The 27,590-nt window shown below is 44.3% G+C and overlaps 1 protein-coding gene across 3 annotated transcripts; it reads right to left on the bottom strand.

The window, feature by feature from the left end:
* Positions 1–9,571: 9,571 nt before the first annotated feature.
* LOC119302535 lies at positions 9,572–20,105 on the bottom strand. 3 transcript variants are annotated; one of them, XM_037579568.1, is made up of 10 exons: positions 19,975–20,105; positions 18,729–19,495; positions 18,447–18,599; positions 18,120–18,365; positions 17,724–17,991; positions 17,262–17,611; positions 16,972–17,103; positions 16,777–16,875; positions 16,430–16,686; positions 16,294–16,341 (listed from the first exon to the last, which is right to left on the bottom strand). In XM_037579568.1, exons 2-6 carry the CDS (start codon positions 18,780–18,782, stop codon positions 17,466–17,468), a joined length of 867 nt encoding a protein of 288 aa, XP_037435465.1. In that variant the 5' UTR covers positions 18,783–19,495; positions 19,975–20,105; the 3' UTR covers positions 16,294–16,341; positions 16,430–16,686; positions 16,777–16,875; positions 16,972–17,103; positions 17,262–17,465. The 3 variants fall into 3 exon arrangements, with proteins under 3 accessions (XP_037435466.1, XP_037435465.1, XP_037435464.1); XM_037579567.1 differs by having other exon boundaries at positions 16,972–17,167; XM_037579569.1 differs by lacking the exons at positions 17,724–17,991; positions 18,120–18,365; positions 18,447–18,599; positions 18,729–19,495; positions 19,975–20,105 and adding an exon at positions 9,572–9,852 and having other exon boundaries at positions 16,266–16,341; positions 17,262–17,439.
* Between the last annotated feature and the right edge of the window lie 7,485 nt (positions 20,106–27,590).

Raw genomic sequence — 27,590 nt, forward strand, 5'->3', positions numbered from 1 at the left:
AGTGATGGTTTTTTAGCCGGTATCAAGGCTATAGTGATGGTATCTTAGCCGGTATCATGCATTCAAGACTAGCAAACATGATGATGTGATAGATAATTACAGAAGAACAAGAAGGTTAGAGTAACGTAGGTAGATACCGCATCACAATAAATGATACGCTATTATTTATCATGCAAGACAATAAATAAGATAGGCTCATCTACACTACTACTATGCACAATGAAGATGGTATCATACACTAGTATGATATGCATGATACTAATATATGATACTCCACTATGATTAGCCTAAAGACGATACAAGTTACTGATAGGTTGGAAAGTGCAGGTTAATTGCATGGCTGGTGAGTGTAATTTGGTTAATACTACAGTGCATTATTCTTCTTACCACTGAAAGGACGTCCATCGGCTTCAACATTAATCAGTCCAGTACTTGTCCATGTTCCTTTCTTTGATTGAAAGGAAGTAGGAGTACTTGTCCATGTGTGTTCTGAATTTTCTATCTGGCTAGCTGACGCTGACACTGGCAGCAGTAAGGGAGGGTGCCCCTCACCTGATTTTGATTGCTTGGTACGCTGCCCTTTTGCTAGGGCGGTGAACTGCCTGCCATTTTGTAGACAGCCGCCCGCCCCGCCTTGCTTTTCATTTCATTTCCACGGCACAGTGCCCAGGAACTGTACCTTGGCGAGTAAATTGCACAGAAGTACCATAATTGGAGCATTGGAAGCAGATTGGTACCAACATTGGTAATTTTTACATGTCAGTACCAAGATTGGGGCGAGCCGTTGCAAAAAAGACTAAAAGTGTGTTTTATACGTATTGACAGAAAAGCTGACCGGTTGGGCCCGCCCGTCAGGTGACACGCTGGCCAGTGCGCGCGTGCCCGCGCGCTGACTTGGCGCTGACTGGGACGAGGCCGACTCCCGTTTAGGGCGCGGCTGGTGCAGTCGAGCCACACCCCCGCTCACTCCCCCCGCTCTGCTCTGCTTTCTTCTTCCTTCTCTCTGCCTCGCCGCCGGCTGCGCCCGCCCCCACCGGACGCCACACGACGCTGTCGCAGCCATGGTTTTTGAAGACGAGAGCAGCGACGAGAACTCAAGCCTCCCGTACATGCACTCCGAAACCTCCACCGATGGGCTCAATCAGGTCAGTTACTCCATTGGAGCTAGGGTTAGGGCTAGGTTTAGGAAAATTTTGGGATTTTTCTGTCTAGGTGGTCTTTGCTGTGAGGATTTCGTTTGATTTGCTTTGTCCTCGTCCTCTGCACATGATGCTAACTTGGATTTTGCTTGGGCAGGTGCATTTCTCTCTTCAGGACCCGGATTACAATGGTCTTGAGCTAGATCTGATAGTGCTGTGCGAGAAGCATGGGAAGCCATCAGAGAGGCTTGTTGCATTTGAAGGAACAATGACTGGGAGAAGGTTCTTAGCATGTGCAGAGCCGGTAATTTTCTTGCCTTATTGATTATGCACAGGATATGTTCATTGGAAGTCACATAGTCTTGTTTGCCAATTGTTATTTAGTTATGTGATTGGTAATTTTGTTAGTCATATATGTCATACTGTAGTGCTCATTGTAGGAATGGTGAATATTATGGTCAGTAGAGTGCATTTAGGCTAAATATAGGCTCAAGCATACTCTGTTGTGTGCACATGAATGCTCTGTTGTATGCAATGTTGCTTAGTACTCACATTAGCCATTAGCTGATGTGTGACTCTTAATAAGTAACTGTTGCTTACTGCTGATAGTAGGTACTGTCATTAGCTAGTTTGTTCCTGCAGGCTAATGTAGTGTATTTAGCTAGGCTAATGTAGGATTCCATTATATTAATGGCCAATTGTAAGTTGGTTATTATGCAAAGTTGAATGTAGTGTTACTCTGCTAATTATATACTGATCACCCTCTTGCTTAGCACATGGATGTGCAAATTCAGTGTTGGTCAGTACCAACATTAGCTACTGGCATGAACTAAATTTTGCCTTGTTATTTTTCCAGGAAGGTCAGAATTGTGGGTTTGTTCAGTGGGTTGATGAGCAGTGGCCCCCAACAATGGAGAATGCATTGCTGAAGCTTTGGTCAATGGTTGAAGAGAGCAAGTCTTCTAGGGTGGATGATAATCTTCAAAGTTCTTTAACTATTCACCATTTGACAGAAGAAAATAAGAAGCTGGATGCACAATATGACAAGTTAGTGAAAGATGTGCATCAACTTGTGGACTTTCAGCAGGATAGGGTTGTGGATTTCAGTTATCTGCAGTCAGCTGTCACATATCAGCACCAATGCAGAGCTGAATTGGTGGCTGGTATGAATGCAAAAATGGCAAAGAAAGATGCAACTCTAGAGAAGCTTCAACAGAAGTTTGAAATCCTGTGCAACCTGACAAGTGCTCAAGCAACTGCCATCCAAAACCTCAAGTTGAAGAAGATGAAAGAGAAGCAATTGAGGATTGAGGCTCAAGAGAATTTGGAGCTGAAGAATGCAGAGTTCACAAAGTTTGAGGAGAAGCTCACCCAAGAGAAGCTAGAGTTGAAGTTCCAGGTTGCTGATCTGCTGAAGCTTAAGGAAAACCATAAAGAAGAGAAGCAGATGCAAGAGTTTAAGATTACTGAGCTCATGAAGGCAGAGGAGAAGCTGAAGGAGAAGATCAAGGGGATCCAGGCCATCTTGGAGAACTGAACAAGATGAATTAATATTAGTGGGCATTGCAGACCTTTTGGGAAGGATGGCTGTGCAATGGCCTAATAACTTAGAATTATGGTAGTGTAATGTATGGTTCTAGAACTAATTGTGAACTCTGGCTGTTTATGTACCTACTAATATGCTATTCATCCTTTTGTGAGAAAAGGATGGATTGTGCATTTGAACTCCACTATGTAATGTGAACAATGGTTGTGTATTCCTATAATGTGTTGAACTCCAGTTAGTATCATTTGCTTATGTTAGACTGAAAATGATGGTTAAATGCATTTGAGGAATAGTTACATATGTTAGAGTGATGCTTAAATGCTTAAATGCATTTGCAAAAGGAATAGTTTTAGGTGGTTCCGTCGACCCCGAGACACCCTAGACCCTAGTTGATGGCTTTAGGTGGTTCCGTCGACCCCGAGCCACCAAAACCCAAAATGATGGCTTTAGGTGGTTCCGTCGACCCCGAGACACCCTAGACCCTAGTTGATGGCTTTAGGTGGTTCCGTCGACCCTGAGCCACCAAAACATAGACAACATAAAAAGGACCATTTTAAGCATAGACAACATATCAATAATAAAAAGAACCATTTTTATCATAACAACATATCAATCATAAAAAGAACCATCCAAGCTTGCATAATCAATAACTCCAGCATATCAAGATAGTCCATTCCAGGCATTCACTCATAAGTTGCATCCACATCAACAAAAGCCATATATGGCATTGATTCTTAAAGTACACCACCAAAGCAAAGATGACATTGTACACCACCACATGAAGTATCTAGTTACCACTTGCATAGAAGTACCTCCCCCATCCAGTATGTCTACCACCAGCACCTCTCCCAGCAACAGATGTGGAGGGAGCAGTAGATGTGGAGGGACCAGATTGTCTTGGGGCAGAGAATGCACCTCTCCCTCTCCCAACACCTCTTGCAGCACCTGGTGCAGCACCTCTCACAGCACCTCTTCCAGCAGCTTGAGCTGCTGCAACACCTCTCCCAGCTCCTCTCCCAGCTCCTCTCCCAGCTCCTCTCCCAGCTGTTGGTGTTGTTGTAGGAGCTGCATGAGAGGTTGTTGCTGGTGTAGTAGCAGCACCACCACCATTGGAATTCCTTGCAAGAGGCTTGCATAAACAAGAAGGAAAATGAGTAAGTACTTAAAAAAATGGAATGTACAAGAAGGAAAACCACTTATAAGAGGATTACCACATGTTTGTTCTTCCTCAAAGCCAGCTCAAGCTTCAACTGCTTGAGGCAGCTTGTGTACCTATGTCCTTGCAGTCCACAATTGCCACATGTTATAGTCCCCATTCTTGATGTGTCCTTAGGCTTTGGAACTTCAAATTTTCCCTTGATCCTCTTCTCTTTCTTTCTTCCTCTCTTCACTTTAAATGCAGGTGGGTCAATGTCTGGACCAGGGGTCTTTGTCCAGTCATGCTCACCAGGAACTGGATAGATCATTGGTTCATAAGCTGCCACATAAAATTCTTTCTTGAAGAACTTGCTGACATAATCCTCTGGTTTTCTTTTGCCCTTGTTGATTGCTGAGATGGCATGGTTACATGGGATGCCACTGAGGTCACATTTTCTGCACCCACATGTGTGCACTTGCAAGTCAACAGCATGGGTTTGCTGCCCACTTGTAACCTGCCACAAGTTCACACCAGCTTGAATTGGTTTGCAATATTTGGCCCTCTCCTTCTCAACCTCTAGCTTCTCACTATAATGGGGTGTTATGTCCCATCTAGCTGTCTTTGCACTCTCCCTATTCCTATGCCACCTCATCATCTGTTTATCCTTTATTCCATCACACATTGTCCTAATTGGTTTCTTCCTAACATCTAGGACATACTTGTTGAACACCTCAGACAAATTGTTAACTACAAGGTCAGTCTTGCAGTTTGTGTCAAATGCATGCCTTGCCCATGTTTTCTTGGGTATTTGACAAAGCCACTCCCAAGCTTCCTGACATTCAGCTCTAAGGTCATTCATTGCAATGTTAAATTTGTGTTCACTATATGCATAGGCAGCATTATCCATACACTTCTTCAGATCTTCCCCCCTAAACCCAGCATTTTGGAAGTTTGCATAGATATGCCTAAGGCAGAACCTTTGGTTGCACTTAGGAAAGACATCATTCACTGCATTTAGTAGGCCCTGGGACACACAATTAAACTAGCTAAGCTACTATCTAGCACAAAACAACCATATAGGAACAAGGACATAAGATGTAAGCACATACCTTTTGTCTATCTGACATTATTGTATATGGACCAAACTGTCCCTCTTCTCCTTCTAGGCAGATTTTAAGTTGGTGTAGAAACCAACACCAGTTAGGTGTGTCCTCTTGCCCAACAATACCAAATGCTAGTGGGTATATATTGTTGTTGCCATCTCTACCAGTGGCAGCAAGTAGTTGAGCACCAGTAGTTAACTTAATGAAGCACCCATCAACACCTGAATGAGCAAGCAAATTCAATATTTAAAACATTCAAATGCATTTCAAGATGAAACAATATGTAACTAATCCACAAGGTGAACAAACTAACCAATGAATGGTCTGCACCCCTTGAGAAACCCCTCCCTTGCTCCATTGATGCAATAGAACATAGCATGGAATCTTGGACCTGGATGGGGGATTTTTTCAGTGGGTGTTGGAGTTACAGTAGTGACTACTACTCTACTCCAAGGGTTTGTATCCATCACTGTCTGAGCATAGTCTTTCGACCTAGGGTATTGCTTCTTGTGGTCTCCTAGCACAGCATCAATAGCTATGTTCTTTGCTCTATATGCCATTGACTTGGGCACATCCACACCATACTTCTCCATGCAAGCATCAATCAAAGTCTGAATGCCAGTTGTTAGATCAGATCTGAACAGTGACTCATACTTCTGTGCAAGCCACTTGGCACTTACCCTTGTTGTCTCTGTACTAGGAGGGCAAGTGTGCTTAATTCTCATCTTCTTAATTACAAAAGTAGTTTCACCTTTTATAACTGCTGCCACCATAAAGAAGTTGCAATTTTTTTGGTTGCATTCTACAATTATTCTTTGATCTGAGTTCCTATGATATCTGAAGTTTCTTTCTTGAGTGATGTGTAGGTTCAACAAAGCCTCTCTGAATTGATGTTGATCCAAGAAACACATGTGTAGACATAATTGCTCATGTGGTGCATCCATTTTCTCATTGTACCATTTTCTAGGAGGCCTCTGCTTTGCCCTGCTTTTCCTTTTCTTTGGCAGCACAAATGACAATGGCTCAAAACCATCATCATCAGCCTCCTTCAACAATCCTTTCTCTTCTTCATCAGATGAAGGTTTGAAATCAGGTTCCTCCTCTGATACTACACTTGAATGTGACCTTGTTGTAGGCCCTCTCCTAACTGGAAGCTTCTGTTTCTTCTTCTTCTTCTCTTCATGTACAATTACAGTTTCTACATCCTGTGGAACAACTTTGTCATCTTCATCCATTTGAAAAGGTTCCTCAACCTCTGTGTCACCCTCATAATGCACAACTTCTTCCTCCTCAGATTCTTCATCATCTGTTTCTTCCTCTTCCATTTCATCATACTCTTTCTGTTTCTTTCCCTCAGCCATCTCTATGTCATCAGCATCACCCATATAAAAAGGTGGTACATCAATGTCCTCTTCACCTTCACAATCAGAACCACCACTGCCAACATATCCCTCTTCTTCTTCTATTTCCATAACAGCTTTCATTTTTCCTTTTACATTCTTGCTCTCTTGTGTGCAAAGACCAGTACCATGAGCTACACTGTAGCTACTACTCTGACTTTCAAATGCAACTCCTTCTTCATTAACAGCATAGATGGGTGCCTCACTGAGATCATATAACACAGGCTCTTCATACACAACAGTGGATAATTCTTGCCTCTCAAACTGGCTGCAAGGAGGTGGACATGCCCTCACTAGCAAATTTAAGACCTTAGACTCCTCAACCTGCTTCTTTACTAATTGCAACTCAGCATTACACTCTACCATCTCCAATCCTTTCTCCCCTAATTGTGGATTCTCAATGTGAAACAACAGATCATATTCACTAAATCCTTGGGTTTCCATCACTGCAATCATATTCAGGTATGTTACATCTGAACTGCAGAGCTTCAACTCAAACATTTCTGAAGCATCAAAATAGAACCTAACATCCAAAATGTCATCATACAAACTGCAAAATGAAATAACAGAAAAAATGGTTAATAAACAATTTTACTTAACAGATAGGCTAACATATAAACAAAGCTTTGTTTAAGTTAACATATAATTTGGACTCTGCTCTAGTTAGGAATTTTTTAAGTTAACATATAAACAAAGCTTTGCTTAAGTTAACATATAACAAAGCTTTGTTTAAGTTAACTAATGGTGCTCTGACAATTTGGACTAAGAAATAACAATGTAATCCACTAATGCTGCTCTGCTCTGCTCTAGTTAGGACTCATGTAATCCAATATACTTCTCTGCTCTACTTAGGAACTAGCAATTAGAGTGCTAAACATGCAGACAGTAAACCAGGCAGTAAACCCTAACCCTAATCCCCAATTTCAGTTTGCAAAGATGGAACAATGGAACACTTACAGAACACCACCGATGCCATGAGTCCACTGATGGGCGGTGCTAGGGTTGGCCAACCAAATTCGCGCCATCTTCAGCCTCTGCTCCATCGACAACGCCGGCTCCGCAAAATCTTCGTCCTCGCTACTGTACTCCGAGCTGGAGTAGCAACCACTCCAATCGAGGCCTAAGCGGGGGAGGTCGCCGCCGCTCGCATCGCCCTGGCCATCGTCGCCTGCCGGAGTAGCCGAGGCCATCGTCGCCTAGGGCACAGCAGCCGCGGGGGAGAGGAGGGCGCGAGGGACGAGCAGCCGCGGTGGAGGTGACAGCGCCTAAGCAGTTCGATCCATGACTACGGTGGCGTGGTGTGGCGGGCGGCGGGGCAGGCGGGGAGGCAGCCGCCGGCGAGGAGGAGAAGGAAGAGGGCAGAGCGGGGTCGGGGTGTGGCTCGACCGCACCAGCCGCGCCCTAAATGGTGCGAGCCGGCCTCGTCCCAGTCAGCGCCCAGTCAGCGCGCGGGCACGAGCGCACTGGCCAGCGTGTCGCCTGACGGGCGGGCCCAACCGGTCAGCTTTTCTGTCAATACGTATAAAACACACTTTTAGTCTTTTTTGCAACGGCTCGCCCCAATCTTGGTACTGACATGTAAAAATTACCAATCTTGATACCAATCTGCTTACAATGCCTTAATTGTGGTACTTCTGTGCAATTTACTCTACCTTGGCACAGGAGCTGAGTTTTGATTGCCAACGGCGTACGGGACGAGCTCCAAGAAGTTGTTTAACGAGTTCAAAAACGTGCGTGTGACGTACGTCTGATGTTTCCCTTGTTTCTAGAGGCCGGATGCATTCCAGATTTCCAATCAGTTCGATAAACGGGAAACAAGCCACTACTGTACTCCAGTAGCAACTCTGAAACCTCCCCTTGAGATCTCAAAACAGAGGCCCCAAACCTCACTACTCCCTCCCTTCCGGCAGAGACGAAGCTAGTGCATTAGAGCCTTAGAGCATCTTCAACAGGCGCCCAACGCAGCGCGCGCAAAAAACAGCTTTAGCACGTGCTCATCGCCTGGTTTGGCACGGCGTGCTGCATCCGTCTAGCAGCGCGCAAAAAATGCAGCGCGCACATAATTTTTTTTAATTTTCAAACGCATAGATAAAATAAAAACTAGATAGATTGCATAAATAAAAAACGATACAAAGGTATTTTACATCGGTGCAACTAGATAGATAGTTCGAAAGCATAGATAAACTACGGCGCAACTAGATAGAAACTACTCTAAGTCGCTATCATCATCATCATTATCATCCTCGACGGTGTCGTCCGAGGTGTCTAGCCAGATGTCCAGCCACCGATCATCGTTCGGCGCGACGAACGACTGCCCACCTGCTGCAACGATGTCGGACTGCGCATTCGCCAACGCCTTCCGCTGACGCCTTTCCAACCGCATCTCGCGGCGCCTTCGCGTGTCCTCCTCGCGGCGCCTTGCCCAGTAGGCCTGCTCGTAGGCGACGTCCTCCGGGTGGCGCTGGCGCCACTCCGCCATGACCCGCTCGTCCTCCTGGGTGACGAGGAGGCGGCGTTGCCGCTCGGCGTGCTCCGCACGGTCTTCCGCCGTGTTCAGACGAGGCAGAGGGGCGAGGTTGAGCGCTTGCTGGAGCGTGTACATTTCTTGAAAGTTCATCTGGCCGCACGGCCGGCCTAGGCGCCACGCCGCCGCGTCGTACGCGCGGGCGGCCTCGCGCGCCGTCCCGTACGTGCCGAGGTCGAGCCGGAGTTCGCCGGAGCGTATCTCCGCGGTGTAGCAGCCGTTGGGGCGCAGGCGGACGCCGCGGTAGGCGGACGCTCCTCAGCGGCGCGGCGGTAGCGGGGCGCTGGAGCGGCGCGTGGCAGAGAGGGAGAGGAAGAGGGGAAGAAGAAGTGTGGAGAAGTGCGTGGCGAAGCGGCGCGCAGCTTTATAGGCGCGCACGAAGCGGCGCGCCAAATCTTACGCGCGAGCTAGCGCCTTTTCTCGCGCGCGCGCAAACGGTTCCGGCGCGAGTTTGTTTCCCGCGGACGCTAGAGCGCGGCAAACCGCCCCCCGCACGCTAAAAGCTGAATTTACCGCGCGCGCGCGTCGTTTGGGGCGTCTGTTGGAGATGCTCTTATAGGTGGCGACCGGTGAGTAAATACTACTGGTTTTCTCATGCATATAGTATAATACTAGTAGTAGAGCATCTCCAATATATGATACTCCCTTCATTCGAAAATACTTGTCCAAAAAATAATTATATCTAGATTTATTTTAATTATAGATACATCTATTTTATCTATTTTTAAGACAAATATTTCCAGATGGAGGGAGTATAAAATACATTAAAATTGTGTTTCGAGTAATATTTACTCTTTTCGTTCGAAAATACTTTTTTTTAACACAGTACAGACGCAAGCGTTCATACACCCATCCCTATAAACACACACACGCACACCTTACCCCTATGAGCACCTTTGAAAGACTTAACCGGCATATCATTTTGAAATTTATGAAGTCAACGTAGACACCTCGTCGTCGACGGGAACGTCTCCTCCCACTGAATGCGCATCGTCGGAAACCCTGAAATAAATCCACCGTCCAAAAATACTTGTCAACAAAATGGATAAAAAATGATGTATGTAGAACTAAAATACGTCTAGATACATTCCCTCTTCTTCATTTTAATGACAAGTATTTTCGGACACTAAAATGTGGTTTTACATCATCAAAAACCTCTTACTCCAACAGGTGATATAAAATAAGGCATTGGTGCTCTAATAGGTGATGTAAATATAAGTTACGTATGTTACTTTCTTCGTCCTAAAATTTTTGTCTTAAATTTGTTTAAATACGAATGTGTGAAGTCACGTTTTAATACTAGATACATCTGTATTTGTATCTAGACGAATTTAAAAAAAAATTGGGACGGAGGAAGTACTACCATGTGCAATTTTTGTCAAACGCCTTGTGCTCCAGGATTATGAAAGCGAGCAGCTGCTCGTCGAAGCAAAGATGGTAGCCATGCCGGTCACAGAGGCCTCTCCTCCGCCTCGTTGACTCGTGCCGGCTTGGGGCCGCCCGTAATTTCGGCGACGCGGCACCGGAGATGCCGACCGAAAGGCTGCCCGGCTCAGCCGCGGCGGGCGCGCTCCTGCTCGTGGTAGGTCCGGCGGCCAGAAGTCCTACTCCGGACGATGGCCACAAGCTGCGGGAGCCATCACGGGCGCCGACGCTCCAGCCAACAGTCTAATCGGCTGAAACTCAGCGCGACGGTGAATCCAAATCGGCACGGTGGCGGATCCTCTGGTGGGTGTCCAGGGTGGCGGGGTCGCGCCGGACTTGGGGAGGATGGATGGGCGGTGGAGGCAACCTTGTCAGGCGAAATCGCTGGGGGCGGTGGTCGGGTGGAGGAGCTCGAGCGTGGTGAGAATGTTTCGTGCAGCAGTTGGGGTTGTGCATGTGACTGCTCACGTTTTGCTCGAGTGACACATCAGGCTCTATCCTCGAGTAAATAAAAATTACATATACTACATCAGCAATTGGAGCACCATTTTTGCCCTCTTGCGATGTAGAAATTTATTATTATTTCATCTACATAATCTATTGGACATGCTTTAAACTGATCACAAGGGAAAGTATTATATACTGGTGTTATGCATATGATATTATCTTCACAGTGCACAACATCATAACTTGGTATCATAATAACCTTATGATATGCGTATCACCTTATCAGATCCCCTCCCGAGTCGCTCCCTGCGTGGGCGGCCCGGAGGCCCCCAGATCCCGTCGGCCGGCCCTCCCCCACTCCTCCTCCTCATCCCTCGCCGCCTGGTCGTCGCCGGCGGCGGCAGGGACTCGGGCCCTCTCGCTCGCGTGGGGCTAGCGCGGGCCGGCGCCCCTCGGCCGGAGCGTGGCGGCGTGACCGGATCGGTTCGCGGCGGCGTGGCCAGATGTATGCCCAAGCATGGGCCTTGATCGATGGTCTGCCGTCGGCACGGTGGCGGGTGCGACTCGTCGGCAGCTGGGCAGATCCGCCGGGATTCTACCCTTCTCTGATCCTTGACAGCGCGGGCATCTTCGGGGGGAACCCTAGATCTCCTTGGGATCGAGCGATGACGACGCTTTTGCGTCGTAGTCCCTCTTTAGGGCATCGTTTTGGAGTTTACTTCGGTTGAAGGGACCAGCGACGTCGGTGGTGCACGTCTGATGGAGCAACTGCCGGTGAAAATCCCGTCGACTACGGTCATGGCGGACGATGACGGCGTCTTAGATGTCGTTTCCTTGTCGAGGCATCGTCGTTGCAGTCTGCGTCCTCAGGCTCGGGATGCTCCGGGGGAAACCCTAGATCTGGGTCTTCCGGATCGGACGATGATGGTGTTTTATCGCTTTCCCTCCTGGGGGCATTGTTTTTGGAGCAAATGATGGCTAGGGGATGGTGGAGCGGTACTTCGTCTCACACATTGATGGCGGTGGAGATCGGCGGCATGGCGATGTGGAGGCTCGGCGTCCGATGCGCGGAGATGGACTCGCGCAGGAGGAGGTAGCTGTCTGGCGTCATGGTGACGTCGATGCCAGAGTGGCTAGACAAGGTAGAAGCCTCAATATAATCTGAAGACGGACCTGTGGAAGATGACGGCGACGACACACAAGTGCGTCTGACCGGATTGTGCCCCAGACCCGGTATGTGGCTCGGCTGGGGCTTCCGGCTTTTGATGTTAGGCTTAGGTGAGTGGTCTGGGTAGTGGCCCAGCTAGCATCCCTTCATCATATGGATAGGAGTAGCGGCATATGTTGCCAAGATGGTGGATTCAGGTATATTGTTCGTAATACTTTGTAAGGTTCTCAAGAATAATCAATAAAGTGGTCGTATGCATCTCCCAGATGCAGAGGCCGGGGGTCATCCCCTTTTTAAAAAAAATATAATGACATTTATTTATTGTCATTCATGACACATACTACTACATAATTTAATATGATACGGTATCATATCATGATACAAGCATCTCTTTCCTCATTCAATTGTGTGCCACCTCGACAAAAATAGTTGACATGTATGATACTATCTATAATATTGTCTTTGTGGCCAGGCTTAACTGTTGCATGGACTGATTTAATGCACCTTCAACATGTGATGAGGAGGGAAAAAGACTTATAAAAAACAAAAAAATTGAGATAAGCCCTATAAACCGTAAATGAGGTAGTAGCAAGTACTAGTACTTATTGAAGAGGACACCATTGTGACTGTGTACTCGTAACATATATAATTATTCATAAACATTGCAATTTAATTGATAAACAACTCTAATTACAAAATGAATTATGGACAACTCTAATTCTACTGCTTTGGTGAGATGTCACTAGGAATTATGGATCCCTTTGCTTTAGTTTTCTTTATTTTCAGTTTCGTAACATTCTGATTTTTTGTTCATTCGTAAACAAAAATCAACTTTGACCACGCAATACATTAATTCTTTGAACTAGCAAAGCTAGTGGGATTGACAACCTCAAGTTCTTTAGTTGTGTGACGGCCAGATCATTGGCCTGTAGGGGAACTCCACAAATTCGATACCTTGGTTCTCAAATACCAAGAGAGGATTCTTCAGATACTACAAACTTATTATCTTCACGGCCTAACAAATATTCATCTGTCGGGTACATTATGTTAGACGAGCATACCAGGAAGTAACCATCTTGCATCTTCCGTTGCCGAGGGTGTTTTCAAAAAGATCATAGGTTCTGCATTTAATTATTTTTCCTCCTAGTTATTTACTTTGCTTAGTCGCTTTTTATTTATCATTAATTTGATTTCTACACTTTGAAAAACTCAAAAACAACAAAAACGTTTAAATTTCAGCAAGTAGTTTATTTTGGTTTACTTAGTTGTCATGGCTAGTTTTTCCTGTTACTACTATTTCCCCTAAGGTGGAAGTACTCAACTTCAAGAAAAGGGAACATAGACGGACGCGGAGTATGTGATCGCGAGCTCACAGGAGCTCGGAATCACACCCGTCCAGGATTGCTGTGAGATTCGTTGTATTCAATGCTAGTTCGGGTGGGTGGGTCCATAGCGACAACGGGAAATTTAGATATACGTCACAATACTCGTCTGACAGCCGGGGCAAGTTCGACGGAGAAATGCACGCCGTCGCATGAGCGCGGCTGAGCCGTGGCTCGAGCTTCTCGCCGCCGTCCTGATCCGTGGATCAGGTCCGGTGCTTTCCGCTAGCGTCGGCAGAGCCCGCAGTTATTGCAGTAGTTGGTACAGTGGCCGATTAGAGGAGTGAGGTTGGATTTGGCTATCATCCCCATCAGACTCGAGGCGGAGATATTGACTCTGGCGGGAGGAAGTGGGCGGCGAAGCAACCCGTGAGAGGCTCCGGCGACCATGGAGTTCCTACTTCAGCCTATAAACAGGTACGGATCTGATGCTTGGCCAAATATTATCATTGTTTTTGGCTCTGTGGTTGGGAACTGATCTAGATTCGGTCTTCTAAACTTGCTTTTTGATTGATAAAAACACTCCTGGAAGAGGTGAATGATAACAACGGCTCAATGGAACCCGTGCGGTTCCCAGTTGCCGCGGTGGCCGAGGTTCAGGATGCAGCCCCGGCGGCTTCGAGCGCCGACGGGCAGATATGCCCGGCGGAGGCAGGAGCCGCGGACATGGCTCAGTGCTCCGAGAACTCAATTGAACAAATTGACCCCAAAACACCAGGGTGGACGCAAAGGTACGACCCTGTGAATCAAAATACTCGATACTGTTCGGCAAAGTAGTCTGTACTGTCAGATTTGCGACATTTAACTGACGAAGCGACGGTGGAACAGAGTACATAACCTCTGATGAGTTAGATATCTACGGATGTTGGTAGGTCGCATGAATTTGTTAATGCAGATATATATTGAGCAGCTGATTTGTGATATGATATATTAATGACATCATTCTATGGTTTGTAATTCCAAAACGTTAGGCTGTACCTGATAGTCACATGTAATTCATTCGCTGATCTGTCTGTGCAGAGTGCGAGTTGGTGCTGCTGCTCCAGGAAGGCCTCCTTGTGCAGACAGGGTAACTGCGCTGGAGAAGACTGTCAGGGAATTTGCGGAGCATCCAGGCGAAGTGGTTATGGTGCCAAAGATTGGAACAACTTTTGACACGCTCGGAGAAGCTTATGACTTTTACAATCTGTATTCATGGGAGAAGGGATTTGAAATACGATATGGAAAGAGCAGGCTAAATGTTAGCAGGACCAAGTGTATGCAAGAGATAGTTTGCGGATGCGCGGTACAGATAATTATACACCCCAAGAGCTGTAGCATTTTCCCATTATGATCATGTATGAAAATCCCTGATTATGTATCTGACTTTCTTCTTTCTTGTATCAGGGGAAGCCAATTGTCGAAAATACTCGTTCGTGCCGCTGTGAATGCCCAGCACTCGTCAGATTACTTCGGTCAAAGGACAATGGATGGTACATAGCAGAGCATCGAGATGGGCACAACCATGCACTTTCCCAAACTTATGGACAGACAATACACTGGCCGTCACACAAGCATATTGATGTTTACAGCAGGGACCTAGTGAAGCAGCTGCGGCAGAATAATGTAAATCTTGCTAAGGTGTATAGCATTATAGGCAGCTTCTTCGGGAGGATGGAGAATGTGCCGTTCACTAAAAGAGCATTAAGAAATTTGTGTGGCAAGATTAGCCGCGAGAATTCAGAGGATGATGTGAAGAAAACAATGGAAGTCTTCCATGATCTGTGCTCAAAGGATCCACAGTTTACCTATCGGGTTCAAGCAGACAATGAGGGCAGAATCAGCAACCTTATGTGGGCTACCGGTAACAGCCGGCTGCAGTATAGCTTCTTTGGGGATGTGGTTACATTTGACACGACGTACAGGACAAACCTGTATGACATGCCCTTTGGGTTATTTGTTGGTGTCAACAACCATTTCCAGAGCATCATATTAGCTGGTGTGCTTGTGAGGCATGAGACAGTTGAAACCTTTGAGTGGGTCTTCTCAAAGTTTGTTAGGATAATGGGCGGTAGTGCACCACAGACAATCCTGACTGGTAAGATGGTGCAGAACTAATTTAATTTATGTTGCATTTATGCATTGAATCAGGTGGGGTGAAACACTATTGACCATTGTATTTGTGAATTGCAGATCAGAACAGGGCAATGGAGGTTGCCATACAAAATGTGATGCCAGACACGGCACACCGATGGTGCAAGTGGCATGTGCTAAAGAAGGCAAAGGAGTCGCTAGGCCCTTTGTACTCAAAGAAGAGTGATTTCCGACTAGAGTTCCATAAGGTCTTCAACCACATGCTAACAATAGATGAGTTCGAGGAAGGATGGAAGTACCTAATAGAGAAATACAACTTGAAAAGTCATGACTACATGACTAATTTGTACGAGATACGACACAAATGGGCGAAGCCGTATTTCAAGGGCGTATTCTGTGCAAAGATGACTAGTACTCAACGGAGTGAAAGCGCAAATCATATGTTGAAGAACTATGTGCCCCCTGGGTGTCCAATGCATATCTTCGTGAGGAAATACATGAGTTTAATTTTTGACAGAGAATCTGAGGAGAATTATGAGGAGAAGCGGACAACAATAGTAAGTGGTGAATGAAATACAAATTTTCCAGATTAAAAATTCGGTTTTTTCGTATGATGAACTAATTGCTTACTTATTGATGCATTGTTTCTCAGGGAAGGCCTCTTATGCGAGAAAATCTGGCAACTGAGAGACATGCCGGGAAGATTTACACGAGGGCAATGTTTGAGCAATTTGGTCACATATTATATGATGTGGTCACATATTATATCATGCACTCATACAGCGTTTCCCGCTTCACCTTCGATATGTTGTGTTGTTTTATGGCACCGGGATTTGGTGTGGTTAGGACAAAAAATTGCAAATGGAGTCACAGAAATATGACTCAAAAGGTAATTTGGCTAGCTGACATAGATAACCAACCTTGGTGAGGGGCATCTTCAGCTTTTTCCCATCGCAATGGCGGGCTATATGGACGACGCAAGCTCCAGTCTCATTACTGATCATCACAAAACAAATTCCATAAGAAACCACAGATGACATTTGACATAATGATGGAAGCAAATTGCAGATAGAAAACACATTACCGAGAAAAAATGCTATCAGCAAGTGCGGGGAACGTGACTTTCCATCCATCTTTCCTCACAGGCCAGCCAGCATAATACTCATTTAAGCAAATAAACAAGGCATCATGTAGCTTCCAAGCTGTAATCTCATCTCTCTGCTGAGTGGTCAAGGGTTGGCTTCTCTTGCTGTACATTGGATCAATTACAAACATGAGGCGGGCTACCATGTCCCAGAAAACTACAATCCATCCTTTAGGCCGTGGAACAGGGGTGAAGAACTGCATATAAGAAATGAAGCAACAGGTGACCAACTAGTAGGCATATGATAAGAGAAAAATCAAATGGCCGATGCTAGTTCACTCTCATACCAGCTGAGCTGATGTGATGTCATATTTGAGTGAGTCGGCACACAATGCTTTCTGTATTGACACCGTATGTAGGAAATCATGATCCGATAGTACAAGCGTCTGCATTTAGTAAAATCCATCAGTCAGTGATTGCATGACCATACTGTATATTAAAGAACAACGTGCAGAAAATTTCGATAGCTATGTAAGATTGACCGAGAATTCTGGTTCAATTGGGTGCCTCCAAGTTAAGTATGGTGAGTGTTTATCTGCTTCCTGGTCAGACTGACAATACCTTCTGATAATGACTGACATCACCTCATGGTCGATAAGCTCATCTTCAACCAGCTGGCATTTCAACATTGAACCCGTTATTCGTAAGAACCTCGGATTCTCATGAACAAGAAAATTCCTGGATATATATACAATGGAGTGTCAGCCTCATGGTGAATAGATGTCTATAGTTAAGAAACATGTACCAGAAGAGTCTGCATTGAGATAGGCACCTGCATAATTCTTCTGTCGGTGCTGTAGCAAAGAACCCTTCCAATTGTTGGGACACATACGGCTGCGGTGGTAGCGGGACAGCACCCCTGATCCATGGGTCTATCTGGAATCCAGATCTGAAGACATATTTTCTTCCAGGAAGTCCCTCTGCCTTTTGTCCAAACACCGTGGTGCTTCCATCATTCGGAAGGTCAATAAACAATTCACTGATAGCTTGCAGTGTCTGCCTTGCAAACTGAAAAAATCTGAGATGTCATTGTTGCGGGTGCTCCTTCCTCATGTCGCGACCTCTTGTTCTGCTGACGGTCTGACTGGTCATCACCATGGAACCTCGGTTCAGAGTTGCCATCTGAAATTGGAGTTACAGTTAACATATATAATAAAAAATCGGCACATGGCAAATTCATTGCAATATGCAAGTAAACAAAAAGCAGGTAATTACAATGTTAACGGTTCGAGACCTTTGCAAGCAGACATATCGAGCCTGACACCTGGTATTTTCTGGCCAACCGGAGTCCTCAGTGTGTCAACTAGAAATGTATCTACTGCTCTTGCCGGACAGTTAGTAAAACCTCTAGCAGTACAACAGATGCACCTTTTGCTGATTGATGCCATTAGTTTGTCCACAAATTTGATCATGTCTGCCTGCACATTTGCGCGGGCGGTGTTGATTTCACGCTGGCATTTGGCATTCTGCTCCTTCAATATAAAACTCAACTCATCCCTAACCTGCAGCAAACAAGTTAACCCACATACGACATCAGATTCAGTAAAGATGGCGAGAGTAGCCCCAATTGCAATTGTTGGAAGTTAAAGAAAATACAAAAAATAGAAGAAACCGTAGCAGCGAAACCTACCAGACTGGGGTATCGGCTCCGCATGTGCTCTATAAAGTCCATTGGTCCAAGCATACGTAGTGGTGTCTGAACATCCATTAGGTTCCTGACAGCTGAAGATGCTACATGAGCTGAATCGTTCCTGTCATTGTTGAACTTGCCAACATCTTCTTCCATATTGCCGCCATCAACTGGCTGGTTGGATGTTCTCTCAGTGGAATCAGCAATGTTGCAACGAGCGTAGCATAGATCATTACCTTGACGAATCTGCCATGGATACATATGAAAAACATTTGTTATGATGAGGGAGAATCAATCATCACTATCACCTAACAACAGTAAGATTACCATGAATTTCGAGTAGGATGTGGGGCCCTTCCCAATGTGAGTCGCCATTGTTATCATGTTATTCATGCTGCTTTGGTCGAAGTCACTAATGTGAGGAAGGACATTATGGTTCTTATTGAAAATTCCAAGGTCAACATTGTCGAGGAAGAATATCTGCATATAAAGGTTGTTAATACGGCATCCATGTGAATGAGAAATGTATCACACAAAGCATTACAAAGGATCACATAAACCATGATGATGAGCCGGCTGTTGTGGCCTCAGCACAGATAGCAGACAAACCTGTAAAAACAAGTGGCAACCAACAAGATTGGTGTTCAAATTGTTGGCCATCATATCGTTCTTAAGCCGCCGGACTGCCTCTAGCAAAAAGTCAAGTACAAACTCACACCAGTTGAATTATGATATGTTCTCCGTATTTGCCAGCGCACCCCAGTAGTCTATGGTGCCATAATCATGTTTTGTTCTAGGTGCCAGAACATGGCCCATAACAAATATGACGAATGCAATCTGCAAGCAATCCTTCTCCATCTTGCTGGAAGCCTCGGAAATGTCACGGAGAAGGAATTCCTTAGCCGCATGCAGGCTATGCACTCCCGTCCTGTCCATCCCTAATGTCCTCTTTATGAATGTTACCGCTTCTGGCGTGATGAAGCCATCACGCCCTTTAACACTTCGGTGACCACACGGAATGCCAAAAACCTTGTGGATGTCTTCCGCAAAAAACTTTAGTACCTTGGTTTCTGACAGAACAATTGGTCGGCGCTCGACGCAGACCTTGCTCATAGTCCAGGCACTAAACTTAAGGTTGAGCTTCTGCAACAAGGGTAGCTTTAGCATTCCACCAAACCCAATTTCAGTAATGAGCCACCTCTTGTAATCGTCAAATGTCTGGATCACTTCTACTGCTTTTCTGACTGATATTCGTGAAGTTGGAGCAGGAGGTGCCTGTTCATAATTGGCTTGCAATGGCTGCCTATTGGTGTTATCATTAGTTGCATCCCCAGAGGCTACGGTCCCATCACAACTACCAGCGTCAGACATGGTGCCTACAATTGAGAACACTTTTATTGTGAGTGAGCTTGAACTAATGTACCCTGATAAAAGAATGATGGAGTTTTTTGCTACAAGACATGGAGTAAAATCATCTGTACATGTGTTGCTCCCCATGCCTGACGAACTATGCTGAACTGAACATTAGTACTAGATAATCAGATTGCCTGGTGCCTCAAGTAGCTACTGTTGGGTTAAACAGGCGTATGACTAAACTTGCTTAATAAATACGGTGAAGACAATTATTACAACACAACTTAGGACTGGTCGTTAGGATAAGTTGAATCAGATCCGGATACAGCACACAAGCAGTTTGACAGCAGCATGAATTTTGGGATTGAATGGTGCGACAGATCCATCTTTGCTGATCTTGCGCAAATTTGAATAGATAATGGGTGGATTGCTCGGGTCATATGCATGGGACGAGGAGGGGCGGAGAAGGTGGGGTGAGGGGATTGAAAAAATGAGCACTTACCTATAGATCTCCCGCCGGAATGGGTTCGCCGTGGGCCAAATCGCCGGCGACTTCGCTTGGGTGAGGAGCTTAAACCGGGGCAAGCGAAACAGAGGGGTGATATGAGGGCTGTTGGGTGGGTGCGGGCTGGTGGTTGGAGATAAGGTCAGTAAATTTCTGGAACGGTGAGTAGGTGCAAGAATTTATTGCGTCCACCGGTCATGCCGATGACAGCGGCAGCCCGTTCTAATGTAGTTAATTAAGTAACCGGTTTCCTCACAAAAAATTACGCTTTATTGGCTATAGAACAAAGATCTAACATTAGTACTTCTGCCCAAAAATACGGTCGGGGCAAAAATAAATATCTGAACATAAATTGAGTACCAATTGCATGACACATATCGTAACAACGGTCTTCCAGAAGAACCCACTGACAAATATCATTACCAACCACTCGGATACAAATGAAACACTTCCTGATTCTCATTACCAACCACTGGGATACAAAGGACACACAACCTGATTCTGATTACCAAGCACTGCGATACAAAAGACAGACTACCTAATTATTCCTTCTATTCTGTCAACAAGACCACCTTCTACCTGCTAAGGAGGGAGACTACTTTCAGCAACGCCAAGAAAATGAGGACACCAACAAACAGTATGGCAGCATCCAAGAACACAAGAACACGGAGCGCGGCGGCGGAAGAGCCTGCTTGATTAACCCTGAAGGCTTGGGCAACTGCTGGAACAGTGCGCTGCTGCTGGACAACACGGACTCTGTGGTTCAAAGAAGATCCAGCCTGGCTGCTTCCGTGTCCTAGCTGTTGTGCCGTCCCCAAATGGAAGCTTAACTCTGCAAGGTACTCCTCCTTGGTGCTCATGTAGTTGCAGATTCCATCCTGCAACTCAAATCGGACAGTAAAACTCAATGTATTAGTCGATCTGACTGCAAACGAGTACTTAGATGAAGGAATGGCGAATGGATTGTACTCACATCCTTGTTGACGCACTTGTAGAAACGAATGCCTGCATTCTGCCCCGCCCGAGCAATCCAGGTGAAGACTCGACCGCCGCACTCAGGGCAGCTGATTAGCGGGGGGAGTTGCTCGACCCCGCTTGAGGATGAGGACGCAGACATGCTACCCGCAAGAATATGTGGCGCTCGTCTGGTTTAGTTCGCTCTCAATCTCTGACTGGGGGAGCAATGGGTGGACTGCTGTATGAAGAAGGATGAGTGCGAGGAGGTGTGCTACAGAAGATTGGTAGCTGCCTCCAGTGCTGCCATAAATGAGCAAACCGGCTCCTTTGGACCAGCTACCATGACAAAATGGTTCCCCTCGTCCAACCCCGTCTGATCCGCTGCCCCACTGACTGACGGGGTTTCCTGTGCAGTGGGCCATTGCACATATGGAGTAATAATATATGTGGATATATACCTAGTACTATACCAATTGCAGCACAGATCATGAGGGGGATAAATGGCACAGATAGCGGGATCCTGTGAGCTCGCGCTCACATGAGTATTTTCGAACATAGACCTTTAAATGCTTGGTATAGGATTCAGGATGCACAGTGTAGATCTACTCACAAATGTTCACTACAATACTCCTCGGAAACTTTTATGTTGGCTTGTATTCTAGGTAGATACATGCCTTGGACACCATAACTAAAGGTGACTTTATAGGTAGCCGTAAGAATGATTAATCGACCAGAGGGGATGAATAGGAGTATTTGATGAATGTGGAAAAGCAACCTACTTCTTTCGCCTATATATAATCATATACCCTGAAAACATCCAGGAGCACCACGAAACCCTATTTCCACCGCTGCAACCTTCTGTACCCGTGAGATCCCATCTTGGGGCCTTTTCCGGCGCTCCGCTGGAGGGGGAATCGATCACGGAGGGCTTCTACATCAACACCATAGCCTCTCCGATGATGTGTGAGTAGTTTACCACAGACCTTCGGGTCCATAGTTATTAGCTAGATGGCTTCTTCTCTCTCTTTGGATCTCAATACAAAGATCTCCTCGATTCTTTTGGAGATCTATTCGATGTAATTCTTTTTGTGGTGTGTTTGTTGAGATCCGATGCATTGTGGGTTTATGATCAAGATTATTTACGAAAAATATTTGACGAAAAATATTTGATTCTTCTCTGAATTCTTTTATGCATGATTTAAATATCTTTGTAAGTCTCTTCGAATTATCAGTTTGGTTTGGCCTACTAGATTGATCTTTCTTGCAATGGGAGAAGTGCTTAGCTTTGGGTTCAATCTTGCGGTGTCCTTTCCCAGTGACAGCAGGGGCAGCATGGCACGTATTGTATTGTTGCCATCGAGGATAAAAAGATGGGGTTTATATCATATTGCTTAAGTTTATCCCTCTACATCATGTCATCTTGCCTAATGTGTTACTTTGTTCTTATGAAATTAATACTCTAAATGCATGCTGGATAGCGGTCGATGTGTGGAGTAATAGTAGTAGATACAGAATCGTTTCGGTCTACTTGTCACGGACGTGATGCCTATATACATGATCATGCATAGATACTCTCATAACTATTCACTTTTCTATCAATTGCTTGACAGTAATTGGTTCACCCACCGTAGATTATGCTATCTTGAGAGAAGCCACTAGTGAAACCTATGGCCCCCGAGTCTATTCTCCATCATATTATTTTCCCGTCAACTAGCTATTTATGTCACCGTTTATTTTGCAATCTTTACTTTTCAATCTATACAACAAAAATACCAAAAATATTTATCTTATTATCTTGATCAGATCTCACTTTTGCAAGTGGTCGTGAAGAGACTGACAACTCCTTTATTGCGTTGGTTGCAAGGTTCTTGATTGTTTGTGCAAGTACGAGGGACTTGCGTGTAGTCTCCTACTGGATTGATACCTTGGTTCTTAAAAACTGAGGGAAATACTTACGCTACTTTGCTGTATCACCCTTTCCTCTTCAAGGGAAAACCAACACATGCTCAAGAGGTAGTGATCGGCAGGCCACAGAGAATAAGTGGATCTTTAAGAAGAAGACTGACGCTGACGGAAATGTTACTGTCTACAAAGCTCGACTTGTTGCAAAAGGTTTTCGACAAGTTCAAGGAGTTGACTACGATGAGACCTTCTCACCCGTAGCGATGCTTAAGTCCGTTCGAATCATGTTAGCAATTGCCGCATTTTATGATTATGAAATTTGACAAATGGATGTCAAAACTGCATTCCTTAATGAATATCTTAAACAAGAGTTGTATATGACGCAACCAGAAGGTTTTGTCGATCCAAAAGGTGCTAACAAAGTGTGCAAGCTCCAGCGATCTATTTATGAACTGGTGCAAGCCTCTCGGAGTTGGAATATACGCTTTGATAGTGTGATCAAAGCATATGGTTTTATACAGACTTTTGGAGAAGGCTGTATTTACAAGAAAGTGAGTGGGAGCTCTGTAGCATTTCTGATATTATATGTAGACGACATATTGTTGATCAGAAATAATACTGAATTTCTGAATAGCATAAAAGGATACTTGAATAAGAATTTTTCAATGAAAGACCTCGGTGAAGCTGCTTATATATTGGGCATCAAGATCTATAGAGATAGATCAAGACGCTTAATTGGACTTTCACAAAGCACATATCTTGATAAGGTTCTGAAGAAGTTTAAAATGGATCAGGCAAAGAAAGGGTTCTTGCCTGTTTTACAAGGTGTGAAGTTGAGTCAGACTCAATGCCCGACCACTGCAGAAGATAGAGAGAAAATGAAAGTCATTCCCTATGATTCAGCCATAGGTTCTATCATATATGCAATGTTGTGTACCAGACCTGATGTGTGCCTTGCTATTAGTTTAGCAGGGAGATACCAAAGTAATCCAGGAGTGGATCACTGGACAGCGGTCAAGAACATCCTGAAATACCTGAAAAGGACTAAGGATATGTTTCTCGTATATGGAGGTGACAAAGAGCTCATCCTAAACGGTTACGTCGATACAAGCTTTGACACCGATCCGGATGACTCTATGTCACAAACCGGACACGTGTTTTTATTAAATGATGGAGCTGTCAGTTGGTGCAGTTCCAAGCAGAGCGTCATGCGGGATCTACATGTGAAGCAGAGTACATAGCTGCTTCGGAAGCAGCAAATGAAGGAGTCTGGATGAAGGAGTTCATATCCGATCTAGTTGGCATACCTAGTGCATCGGGTCCAATGAAAATCTTTTGTGACAATACTGGTGCAATTTCCTTGGCAAAGGAACCCAGATTTCACAAGAGAACCAAGCACATCAAAAGATGCTTCAATTCCATCCGCGATCAAGTCAAGGAGGGAGACATAGAGATTTGCAAGATACATACGGATCTGAATGTTGCAGACCCATTGACTAAGCCTCTCTCACGAGCAAAACATGATCAGCACCAAGACTACATGGTGTTAGAATCATTACAATGTAATCTAGATTACTGACTCTAGTGTAAGTGGGATACTGAAGGAAATATGCCCAAGAGGCAATAATAAAGTTGTTATTTATATTTTCTTATATCATGATAAATGTTTATTATTCATGCTAGAATTATATTAACCGAAAACTTAGTACATGTGTGAATACATAGACAAACAAAATGTCACTAGTATGCCTCTACTTGACTAGCTCGTTGAATCAATGATGGTTATGTTTTATAACCATAGACATGAGTTGTCATTTGATTAACGGGATCACATCATTAGAGAATGATGTGATTGACTTGACCCATCTGTTAGCTTAGCACGATGATCGCTTAGTTTGTTGCTATTGCTTTCTTCATAACTTATACATATTCCTATGACTATGAAATCATGCAACTCCCGAATACCAGAGGAACACTTAGTGTGCTATCAAATGTCACAACGTAACTGGGTGACTATAAAGATGCTCTACAGGTGTCTCCGATGGTGTTTGTTGAGTTGGCATAGATCGAGATTAGGATTTATCACTCCAAGTATGGGAGAGGTATCTCTGGGCCCTCTCAGTAATGCACATCACTATAAGCCTTGCAAGCAATGTGACTAATGAGTTAGTTACGGGATGATGCATTACGGAACGAGTAAAGAGACTTGCCGGTAACGAGATTGAACTAGGTATTGAGATACCGACGATCGAATCTCGGGCAAGTAACATACCGATGACAAAGGGAACAACGTATATCGTTATGCGGTTTGACCGATAAAGATCTTCGTAGAATATGTGGGAGCCAATATAAACATCCAAGTTCCGCTATTGGTTATTGACCGGAGATGTGTCTCGGTCATGTCTACATAGTTCTCGAACCCGTAGGGTCCGCATGCTTAACGTTCGGTGACGTCGGTATTATGAGTTTATATGTTTTGATGTACCGAAGATAGTTTGGAGTCCCAGATGTGATCACAGACATGACAAGGAGTCTCGAAATGGTCGAGACATAAAGATTGATATATTGGACGGCTATATTCAGACACCGGAAGTATTCCGGGTGATTTCGGAGAAAACCGAAGTGCCGGAGGATTACCGGAACCCCCCTCCCCCCGAGATACTAATGGGCCACATGGGCCTTAATGGAGAGAGAGAGAGAGGGCCGGCCAAGGCAGGGCCGCGCACCCCTTCCTTCCCCATTCCTCCTAGTTGGACTAGGAAAGGGGGAGTCCTACTCCTACTAGGAGGACTCCTCCCCTCCTTGGCGCGCCCCAAGGGTCGGCCGGCCTCCACCCTTACTCCTTTATATACAGGGACAGGGGGCACCCTAGAACACACAAGTTGATCATTGATCTCTTAGCCGTGTGCGATGCCCCCTCCACTATAATCCACCTCGGTCATATCGTCGTAGTGATTAGGCGAAGCCCTACGCCGGTAGCTTCATCATCACTGTCATCACGCTGTCGTGCTGACAAAGCTCTCCCTTGACACTCAGCTGGATCGAGAGTTCGTGGGACGTCACCGAGCCGAACGTGTGCAGATCGCGGAGGTGCCGTACTTTCGTTGTTAGGATCGGTCGGACCGTGAAGACGTACAACTACATCAACCGCGTTGTCATAACGCTTCCGCTTACGGTCTGCGAGGATACGTGGACAACATTCTTCCCTTCTCGTTGCTATGCATCACCATGATAGATCTTGCGTGTGCGTAGGATTTTTTTTTTGAAATTACTGCGTTCCCCAACACCTGCTAGTTGGTTTCTCAGCAACTTGTATTTTCACTATTTTTCTGTTTTTAGTCTTTGTAAGTTGTTGGTTGTAATCTAATATTAATTCAAAGTCAAGCTCACCTTGAGCCTTTTCTCTAAAGCAAACATTTAAAGAATAAGATCTAATTTTTATTTTTACTTTTGCAATGAGAAGAAGAATTTTGTTTGACGTTCTTCCTTGACAACATTTGTTGTCCCGGATATTCATTGCTAAACAACAATGGCAAAAGGTGTGAAGTAATTACTTGTTTTTGAGAGATCAGTGAACTTGTAACATTCTTCATATTCTACCACGATTCTGCGAACGGGAAAAAATGGAGAGCATTAATTTACGTATCATTCTTCTCGGGTCGGCTCCCAACATGCGGGAGCACCTATGCCTCGCTTATATATTGAGAGCGAGGAAGGTCTCGCCGAAGGAGCGCCCACTCAGCTGCAAGTATTGCGCCAGCCTAACTTTTAAGTTAATCTTTTTTAATGTTTTCTTCATATTCTGTGTTGTTATTTTTCACTTTTGTTTATAATTTAGAATATGTTTCAATACAAATATTCCAAACATTAATTTACGTCAAAAAATAAAATTGAGATTTTGAAAAATGTTAATGCAGTGTAATATTTTGTTAGTATAACTTTTAAAAAGTGATGATAACTTAAAAATATATTTAAAAATGTTACGTGTTTCAAAAATATGTACATGGAATTTTAAAAATAAACTTTCATACAATATACCAAAATGTTCGTGTGATTCAACAAACATGTTAAGCGTGTATAATTGTTGTTTCCGTATTTATAAGGAACATGTATGATGTGTCCGAAAAGAGTAGGCATCAAAACATATATTTGAAAAAAATATTAATCATGTGTTTGAAAAATGATAAACCAGTGTAAAAAAATGTTTTAGATTTGTACCAAAAATATACAATGTGTATGAAAACAATGGACATCAAAAGAATGATGTGAAAAGATGTTAGTCGTGTATTTTTAAAATATTAAGCATGCATAAAATAAATTAAACATGTATAAAAATGTTTTGGATGTATAGAAAATGTTTTGAAGTATTATGCGTACAAAAAGTACACATCAAAACATATATTGGAAAAACGTTAATCTTGTATAAAAATATTAAACCTATACAAGAAAATGTTTTAGATGCATACAAAAAATGTACAATGTGTACAAAAAAAATAGACATGGAAACATATATTTAAAACTTATTAAACATTTATTGTTCCAAAAATATCTTTGCGGTGTATTAAGAAAAATGTACAATGTGTATTAAAAAGTAGACTTTGAAAAAACTATTTCATAGAAAAATGCTAATTATGTATTTGAAATATATATAACTTGTACTAAAAAATTTAAACATGTATACAAATGGTAAACATGTATAAAAAAATGTTTCGTATATATAAGAAAAATGTAAGATGTGTAAAAAAGTAGACATC

This window comes from Triticum dicoccoides, chromosome 5A (assembly GCF_002162155.2).
Source record: "Triticum dicoccoides isolate Atlit2015 ecotype Zavitan chromosome 5A, WEW_v2.0, whole genome shotgun sequence".
NCBI classification, from domain to species: Eukaryota; Viridiplantae; Streptophyta; class Magnoliopsida; order Poales; family Poaceae; genus Triticum; species Triticum dicoccoides.

Excerpts from the sequence above, each read along its gene's own strand:
- LOC119302535 (XM_037579568.1), bottom strand. The coding sequence starts at position 18,782 with ATGATGGCCAACAATTTGAACACCAATCTTGTTGGTTGCCACTTGTTT. Across the intron at positions 18,600-18,728 it reads GTTGCCACTTGTTTTTACAG|ATATTCTTCCTCGACAATGT; the intron begins GTTTGTCTGCTA and ends CTTTATATGCAG. Across the intron at positions 17,992-18,119 it reads GGAGCCGATACCCCAGTCTG|GTTAGGGATGAGTTGAGTTT; the intron begins GTAGGTTTCGCT and ends TGTTTGCTGCAG.